Raw genomic sequence first — 9,875 nt, 5'->3', positions numbered from 1 at the left:
TGACTGAAATGGGGCGAAGCCTGCGAGCTAGTTCAGGCAGTCAACTCGAGCACTTATGCTGCATTCATACATAACGCTCCTTGCCACTCTACAACCAACCAAACAGAGTCTCCTTAATATGCCGCTCTATTTAACCTGCCAGATATCTCTCTATGCATTGCTTGCTGCTGCTATTGCTGCAGCTACTTCCACGTCGCTGCTGCTTGCCTGCCCCACCACCACCCCAGCTTCCACCTGTAGGCTCTGGGGGTTAGTTATTTAATCATCACTCATCGTGCTATGTATATCTGTGGAGTGATGAAACCCGAGCCTAGTCTCCAAACTCAACTATATGCTGCTTCTAATAAACATGTTAAAGAAACACGTGAGTTGTCTGACTGAACAACTGTTTGCTCTTGACCCTCCTGTCGTGTTAGTTTCTCTCACTTTAGTGTTCCCAGTCAAATTTGACTGGTCTGTTTTAATTGCTATTATATTAGCACACATTAATCTTCACCAAATCTCATTAACTCCCTTTTAAGAAGTAAACAATGTCTCAGACTGCTGGTTCATGAATAATTGTAGTGAATATACAAAGAATAGACCCTAAAAATATAATCGGAAATTAACATTTTGTCGATTAGTTTGAATGGTAAATGGACCTGTTTCTCTGAGCTTTTTAATTGATCAGTTAGTTTTAGGCAGTCATTTCGTATTAAATTAATGTAATATTGAGTTAGTCATGCCAACCGTGGCCCTGAAAGAGTAAATATGCACTACTTGTTTGTCTCATTTTGATGAAATTCCTCCTCTAAAGAAAGTAAGGGTAGGAGAATATTGATAGAGGGCACATCTGCAGGTCCAATTTTCTCTCCTGACAGCCAGAATTAGGTGAAAAATCCTCCTGGAGAGGAGAGGTGCTGGAGGGTAATAAAGAATAGATGTCTCCTCCCTTTGAGATTCGCAGATCACCACAAAGAGGGACCTGACCTTACACACTCAGGCTCTTCAGTTTGTCCTTCCTTTGTTGCTTCATGTTCTGTTTTTGTCTTATCTTACTTCTCATTACTCTCCCCTGCCACCATGTCTCATGCAACAGCCTGCCTCTTCTTCTTCTTTCCTTCCACCGCTCTGTTTCTCCCCTCCAACGATAACACTTCAATAAATAAGTGTGCAGAGAAATCATTTTGAACCAACAAGTCAGGCTCAGATTTCTCTCTCTCTTTTGAGAGCGTGTGTTGAACATTCCTTTGTTTACAGTATGTCTGCAATTTGAGCGCAGCTTGAATTAAGCCGGTATACATTACTGCCATAGAGTGAGGAAAAATGGCTCTGTTGTGACTTGGTGTTTGTTTGCCTACAGTACACACTATAAACGAGAAGAGTGAGGTGATAAGATTAGGTTTCCCGTTACCTTGCCTGAAACATGTGTGTTTGTGTGCTAGTATGCATTACCTGGTTTCTGTGTCAGACTTCTCCGTAATGAGGCATGCTGCGCAGGAAATGACCATCACAGGCTTATACTTATAGTTCTGTAACAGACAAGAGCTTCATCTTCATGTACTTTGTTTTTAAAACCAGCAGTTCTACTTTCGGAAAGGGTGTGTAAAAACACTGATTGCTTTACAAAAGTTATTTTAAAGATCCCATTAGGCTACATGCTTTTCTGGTTATTACCCGTCCCCTTGTCTGTTATGTAGCTTTTTATGCATGTAACGGTCTGCAAAGTCACAAACCCTCAAAGTACAACTCTAACACAGAAAATATGTGTCTATGCTGCTCCAGAACGCCTCGTTGGAGATTTTTCTTTTTCCATTTTCTTCTTCCTGGTTAAGTGACGTAACGACGACCAAATGGACCAATCCGTGGAGCTCCTCACACACACACACACACACTCACTCAGCCTTATCTTTTCTCAGGCTGAGAGTGTGTGGCGAACTGTGTGGCGAACAGCCTGGCTGTGAATGTATATGTGTGCTCAGGTTGAGTTCCGTGATGTCTCGCTGTCTTGCAGTTCCCACGCAGCAACCAGGAAACGACCCCAGTAATACAGCTCACACTGTCCACTCCTCGATCCTCAAAGGGCGGAGCAGCGAGCCCCGCAACGTCCCGCCAACACGGCACCCAGACTCCACGCAGCATTCTCATCTGTTTGTCATTACTGGTGTCCTTTTCTGGTTGCTAATGCCATTGTAACACATAATCACTGATGTTCCGCTGTAACGATGGTGGACTCATCAGAACAGAGTGGGCGAGCTGACCAATCAGAGCACAGTGGGCTCATAGGGAGGGGGGGCAGGAGCTCCAACAAGCCGTTTAGGACAGAGTGAATACACATACTGTACAGAGATGCTGTTTGAGAAACCGATGTGAGTTTGGAAAATTGAACAATGTAAATCTATTCTAAACCTCAACAATGGAATTATGATCAGTAGAAATGGTCATGTCATGGGACCTTTAAGGTTTTTCTGGGGAAAAGTGTATTTTTTTTCCCACCCTGGCACAAACCGTATTTGAACAATTCACTTTCTTCTGTATTTTAATAGAAAGCAGAACTTGTGAAGAATATGAATCATAAAGTATAACACCTATATATACACAATACAAGTTTATTTACTGCTCACGCATTCTTCTTGAATGTATGATACCAAAAACAAACTAGGTCTTTATTCTTATCCAGCAGATGTCTTAAATGACCTTATAGTTTCCTAATAATGCATGATGTTGGTCAGGAATTTGTTAGGGACTAAACATTTTACACTAACCTTACATTGTGGGACCCTTTGTGACCACTATGTGTTAAAAAGACTCAGACAACAGAACAGAAAGACACATTTGATAAATTGTAAAGGGTGTTGTATGTAATTGTAAACAGACTGAGTTCAATCATTAAAACCCTCAGGCTCAATAACACTGCAGCTACTGTATGTATCTAAAATATGTTGCATTTCAATCCAAAAATACTTTCCCAATTGAACCCTGATAGAAACACATTTCAGTAGATCATGCAGTGCATTTACCAGCAGGCATAAGGACTGCAAAACAGTTATCCCTACAATGTCAACACACACTTGGGATGGGAATTGAATTCAGATAAACATAAATATATGTTCTTTCCATTAGTGAAATATGGCTTTTCACCTTTTTTTTCTAGTTACCAAGGAAACCACATTGGACAAATCAATGAAGATAATATCACTGGAGAGGGAGGGTATACCTAAACTCCCTCACCCCCCCAAACAATCCCTGTCTCACTTTGAGTGTGAGTCTGGCGCTCTCTCTCTCTCTTCTCTCTCTCTCTCTCTCTCTCTCTCTCTCTCTCTCTCTCTCTCTCTCTCTCTCTCTCTCTCTCATGGTTAGCCTTTCTCCCTCGCTCTCATTTTCTATGCCATCTCCCACTCATCCTCTCCCCCTCTTGTTATCTGCTGCCTCGCCCTCACTCACTCTCTCTTCCCCCTCACAACACTCGCTTCCTGAAAACCACTGCCAAAGGACCAGCAGGCGCAGCACATCCCAAGTGTCCATTACTCAACGGAGGCCTACAAGAAGGAAAGAAGAGGAGAAAAGCTTAAACTCTAGTCCAGGTGTGGTGGTAATCTGTAGCTCTGTCTGGCAGCCTATAGCTCCAGCAGTATGGCCTCACTCAGGGAATAAGAAGGGTCAGATTTTGGACTACTTTAGTACTACATAGTATTCCACTTTCCATTATAGTCTCAAGTTAGAATACTTGATTGGATTGAAGTGGATAAAAGTAAGCGGAAGCAGACTCTTAGCTGAGCTGAAGTTGAACGCTGCTCAAGTTGGGTGGAGTTGGACCGGGGGTCGTGTTGCTGGTTGGACTCGACCCGGCCTGAACCGACCTGGCTCGGAGGCGCAGTGCTGGGCGATGACAGACGGTAACCAAAGATGTTGAGTCTGGATGGCTTGGAGATGATCGCTTTACTGGTGGTCATGGGTCTCTTCATCAAAGTCCTGGAGCAGTTTGGGATGTTCGAGCCTGTCGGAGGGGAAGGTAAAGGGCTTTTTCAGGGATGTGTGGGTTTAATAACGGGAAGATAATGGTAGAGTAAAAACTGAGATTTTAAGGATGTGGGTGTAGGAGTGTGTGCATTAACAGATATCTGCAGTACCCATTACCTCTGGTCGTGAGTAGCCATGCAGTCCTGTTTTAGGGTTACCAGTGCAACTGTGGGCCACACAACTCTCTCTTTCTTTCCCTCCCCTCACTTTCCCTCTTTCCCTCACACACACAAACACACAGTAACTTTAGCTGTGTGTGAGGCCTTCCTCTGCCCCTGGGGTGTTTGCTTTTACCCTTTAATCGATAACACTTTGGACAGAGTGGGTCTGAGTGCTGTAGAGGAACTTGTCTAGCTGAGGGAATGTCAGCCTCACTCTCAGTGCTCTCATTAGCCTATGGCCTTTAGTATGGAGCTGTATCAAGAGAGAAAATATGGCTAATTTCCTTTGCTGCGGATCATAGATCAACATTTTTTGTGGTGAAGTTAGCTTAATGTGATTTGACAAACATAATTCAGTTAAAAAGTGTTTCACTTAACAATATTTTCACCATTAGAGCTATGAACAAGGGAGGGACCCCCTTATTGATTTGTGGTGAATCAGCAGGAGAAGCATACAGTATACTCAATTAGAAGCTCTATTATTCACAGATGTTTAATTATAGCTTGGTACAACTTAGCTTACAACATTTCAGATTGCAAATGCCTGTAAATGAAGGGTTGACTGAAAAAGGTCCTTGTCCCGCCCTGGCTTTGTCCCATCTAAATCTAATCTACTTTACCTTGTTCACGCTTGCTTAACTCAGCTCTCTTAGTGACAACAGGGAAGATGGGATTCTTATCTCCATTGTTACTTTTTGTTTTATTCACTTTACTCCGAGAGTGCTCTGTGCACATTGGGCATCTAGATACAGCAGCAGTCTGACAGGAACCTGAGTTTTCTTCTAATTTCCTCTAAAAAAAACACTTAATAGTAATTAATAGATTAAGAATTTCTTATGGATGCTACACTATTTGAGACAATCTCCATCCCTGGCGCACATGCTGGACTGCACCCAGTAGTCAACTAGGGCCAAAAGCCCTGTCATTTCAAAAAAGTTCCCCTTGGAAAAATATCAACTATGCTCTGCGTACACATGCATGCATGCACACACAAATACAGGATGCATCATGTGTACCCCCATTACACTGTAAGCATCAGTCTTCACTACATTGTGATCGTTCTTTATGGGATAAGTGGGACCTAACAAGCGTGTGTGTATGCGTGCCAACTCTCTTATAAGTACTTAAGCTAATGAATTTTGTCTTTATTGGAGGAATTTGGTAGAAATGGCAGAACCACTGTATTACTCAGACTATCTGCATAATCATGCACTCACCAATGCACACTATAAACAGTATTAGGGCACGTGATATACACTTGATATACACATGCCTACATGGGTACGTGAGTTATGGTCATGTATAAAGCAACTTTTATCCTATATATCAGCGGTGTCCAAAATGTTTCACTGAGGGCCACATACCCAAACACATACAAAAGGCTGGGCCCCTCAGGTATATTGTCTCATAAGTTAAGTTATAAGTTAACATAATCAATCAAATGTTGGTAAAATGTATGCTTGATACTTGAATATGCTTTAAGAAAAAAACTTCCTACATCACAGCTTTCCATAGGATTTCATTTTTTTTGGTTGGCAGCTCATTCCTTGAAACAGAAACCTCCGATTGCTGATAACATTCCTTTTTTTATCAATTAAGATTTGTTTGAAAATGTTTTCAACTTTATTTGACAGATTATTTTGATAAGTGGGCTTCTTAAAACATTAATACTGTGTAATATAAATATTTAAGACGCACAATATAGGAAAAGCACACGATTCATGTGTGGGCCACATTCCATTATACTTTTAGAATGTGCTGCGGGCCAATTCAAAATGGACCACGGGCCGCATTTGGTTTGGACATAGTTTGGACACCTCTGCCATATATGTTTAACATACTGGTAACATCATGAGGCGGCTACTCTAGTATTTTGACCATATGTTTCTTTATGAAACTGTCACACCTTCATTTACAGTCATTTCTAAGCTGTCCCCTCTCATATTAATCCTTCGCCAAGCCATCTTTACTCATCCATTCTCCATAGATTTTTTTATTCTGCTTGACCTTTCCACTTTAATAGTCTTGGTTTGGCTGCTTGTGTGGCAACGGTTTCATTTACTTCCCTCTCAGGCCATCGATCTGCTGACGTGAGTTGGCATGACAGCCATAACTGCTTGTGTTTGCTTTGGTATGATACAAATAAAACAGAAGTTAGAAAGTTAGCAGTGGCTATTGAAATATGTTTCACTGTTTTGTGAATTCAACTTTCGACAAAGGGAGGTCCGTTTAGGAAGAGAAAAATAAAAATGTATTCTCATCTTTCTCTTGCCAGACTCCTACTGAGTCATTTTCTGTTGGGACAGAGCGAGACAAGGGAAATAAAGACACCGTTTAACTCCCATTACTTTAATTAGCTGTTGTTGACCTTACGCTGATTAACACACAAATACAAACACTGCTTGAAAATACTTTTTATATTCTGTGACCAAGGTTATTAATTTTTTTTAAATGCTAAATCTTCAAAATAGAGATTAAGCTATACCAGGGCATTTCACACTTTTCTTTCACCACTTTATTCTTAGTAATGTGATAGGACTAAACAACATAAATATTTTAGAAAGATATAGACATCGCCTCTGTTAAACCTATTTACTAGGGATGCTCCGATCGATCGGTCACCGATCGAGATCGGCCGATACTCACTCTCTACCGATCGATCGGTGCTCTCTAAACATGCCGATCGCGAGACGTAAAATACATGAATATTTTCTCTGTGCGCGGCAAAACAAGCTCGCCAAAATGGCTTTACCAGTCTGGCAGTAGTTTAAGGTGTCCGAAAAAGACAGTAAAATAGCGGTATGCAACGTGTGTGAAGCAGAAATCCAAGCTTTTTCCAAAGCCGCTGTATGGACGGGCCGGGGGGAGGGGGAGAGACAGAGGGAGAGAGGAAAAAGAGAGCGCATCCGCTATTTTCTCCCGATTTATTATCCAAAGTGAATGTAAACTTGAATAATGTACATCATTTGAATGTAATAATTAAGTTGATTGTTGTTTGTGGAAGCTCCAGTGAATGAGCTCCATTAACTGAGTTTTAACCATCACTTTAAATGGAAGATTTAAAGTGATGTTTAAATCTTCCATTTAGGCCCCGCCCACTCGATCGAATCGGCGATTTGTATCGGCCGATACTGTTTCCGATGATCGGAGCATCCCTACTATTTACAGCATCTCAACACAGAGTAATCATGGTACAAAACATACTCTTGGATCAATTAAATAAGCTGCAATTAACACTGTATTTAAACTAAAATATCTAAGGCAAATCAAGAAAAGCGGCTAATCTCAACACACACACACACACACACACACACACACACACACACACACACACACACACACACACACACACACACACACACACACACACACACCAACATACTTTGTTTACCTACAGTATGAAGACATATATATTTTAGGTCCGGTAGTGGCTCAGTCAGTAGGGGCTTGGACTGTGAGCCGTAGGGTCGCCGGTTCAAGTGTGGACTTCTACTTGGAGAGGTCCCAGTTCACCTCCTGCCCTGCCATGGTGCTCTTGAGCAAGGCACTGGACATCCCCCTTGGACATCCCCCTTCCCCCCTCACTCCCATTGCTCCCCGGGCGCTGTACAATAGCTGCCCACTGCTCCTAGTACTAGACTCCCGGTAGTAGGATGGGTTAAAAGCAGAGAACACATTTCACTGTGTGTGCTGTGTGCCCTGCATGTGTGACCATTAAAGAGGGTTTCATCCCTCCCAATTCTATTCTATTCAAATGAATGAACCACCCCCTTCTAGAGTGGCTTTGAGAGAATCACTGCTGTGGAAAAAGTAAAAGAGGAAGGAAAAAGAAAGAGCTGCTCTGGAGGTTTACAAGGCTCTGATGGATTTAAGGCTAATGGCTGGAGTGTGTTCGTAAGAGGTTTATGAGGTGGAAATTGAAGAATTTTACAATGGGGTGTGCAGACAAGAGCTGGGTGGAAGTGGGCCTAAGAAAACATGTTTTAACAACACAGAAGTTCTTCCTCTACATTTCACCTGCTTTAAAAACATTCACTTGTTAGAATGTGTTGCTATCGAGAGAGGAGCTGTTAGCTTAACTGCCTGTGCTGCAGTTAGCTGTGGTACTCCTGGTCACTTGTGTGAAAGTTGTGGCATCCTGCCATATTCACCACAGCCTCGCTCATCCTTTGATTTACAATACATTGCTAGGACATGTTCCAGTGCTGCTTCATCACTTCGGAAAGGCCTTTAATATTTTGTCTTTCCTTGCCGTATATCAATTTAAGGACTGTCAGCCATAATAATAATAATAAATTATATTTATATAGCGCCTTTCAAGGGACCCAAGGTCGCTGTACATGGTGGACAAACAAAACAAACAGACAATCAAAGGGCAAACAAAAAATAAAGGAAGCCGGGGTCCAAGAAAGGGCCAGGGCCCGAAGGCCAGGGTGAACAGGTGTGTTATTAATGATGATTTGAAGATGTCCAGGGAGGCAGCTTTACGGATCTCGGCAGGAAGTGCATTCCAGAGGGTGGGGGCCGCAACACTGAACGCCCTGTCACCAACAGTTCGGAGGTGAGAGCGGGGGATGGAGAGCAGGCCGTTTCGGAGGACCGCAGACTCCGAGAAGGGGTGGGGATGGAGGAGGTCCGATAAGTATTGGGGGGCGAGGGTATGGAGGGTCTTGTACGTGACGAGGAGTGTTTTGTACTGAATCCGGGACTTGACCGGAAACCAGTGTAGGTGGATGAGGGTGGGGGTGATATGTTGCCATGGCTTGGTGCGGATGAGAAGCCTGGCGGCAGAGTTCTGGACGTATTGGAGCCTATCCAGGGTTTTGCTGGGAACCCCGGACAGGACTCCATTGCAGTAGTCCAGACGGGATGTGATGAAGGCGTGTACAAGTGTTTCTGCCACAGAGTCAGAGAGTGAATGCCGGATTCTGGCAATGTTTTTGAGATGGTAGAAGGCGGATTTGGTAACAGATTTGATGTGCGCCTGGAAAGAGAGGGTGGTGTCCAGGATGACTCCTAGGTTGCGGATTTCAGTGGATGGGGAGATGGAGCAGCCGTCAATGGAGAGAAGCAGGTCTCCAACCTTCTGGAGCTGCGCCTTGGGAGCCACAATCATGAGCTCTGTTTTATTGCTGTTGATTTTGAGCAGGCTTGATGATATCCAGTTTTTTATGTCCTGTAGGCAGTTGACAAGGGATTGAGGGGGGAGCTGAGTGGACGGTTTGGTGCAGAGATAGAGCTGTGTGTCATCGGCATAAGAGTGAAAGCTGAGACCATGTTGGCGGATGATTTGACCAAGTGGGAGCCTGTAGATGGTGAATAGGAGGGGTCCAAGCACAGAGCCTTGAGGTACGCCTTGGTTGACTGGGGCCGGAGGGGAGCTGCAGTCACTGATGGTGACAAAGTGTTAGAGAGGTAGGACTCGAACCAGGCAAGAGCTGTGTCACTGAGGCCAAGGTAGTCAGACAGGCGGCTGGTGAGGATGGTATAGGATATGGTATTGAAGACTGCAGAGAGGTCCAGGAGGATGAGAACGCTGATGAGGCCAGAATCGGATGCGATGAGGAGGTCGTTTGTGATTTTGATGAGGGCAGTCTCAGTACTGTGATATGGTCTGAAGCCAGACTGGAGTGGTTCATAGAGCTCATGCAGTGACATGTGGTGTTCCAGTTGTGCGGCAACTGCTCTTTCCAAGATCTTGCTCACGAATGGGAG

General features: G+C 43.5%; 1 protein-coding gene across 6 annotated transcripts in view; it reads left to right on the top strand.

Annotated features, from left to right (window-relative positions):
• The window catches only part of LOC104955149 (Kv channel-interacting protein 2), a 182,767-nt gene that overhangs the window by 118,019 nt on the left and 54,873 nt on the right, over positions 1-9,875 (top strand). The window contains exon 1 of one of the 6 annotated variants that reach the window (XM_010782382.1): positions 2,571-3,991. The exons of the other annotated variants lie outside the window; for them this stretch is intronic. Within the exon in view, the coding sequence (XP_010780684.1) occupies positions 3,886-3,991 (106 nt within the window). The 5' untranslated portion in view covers positions 2,571-3,885. Of the gene's footprint in view, positions 1-2,570; positions 3,992-9,875 lie in introns of those variants that run through there. 6 annotated transcript variants of the gene reach the window in all.

This window comes from Notothenia coriiceps, unplaced genomic scaffold (genome assembly GCF_000735185.1).
Source record: "Notothenia coriiceps isolate Sejong01 unplaced genomic scaffold, NC01 NC01_scaffold00024667, whole genome shotgun sequence".
Classification (NCBI taxonomy): Eukaryota; Metazoa; Chordata; class Actinopteri; order Perciformes; family Nototheniidae; genus Notothenia; species Notothenia coriiceps.
This window is presented reverse-complemented; position numbering and strand designations above follow the sequence as displayed.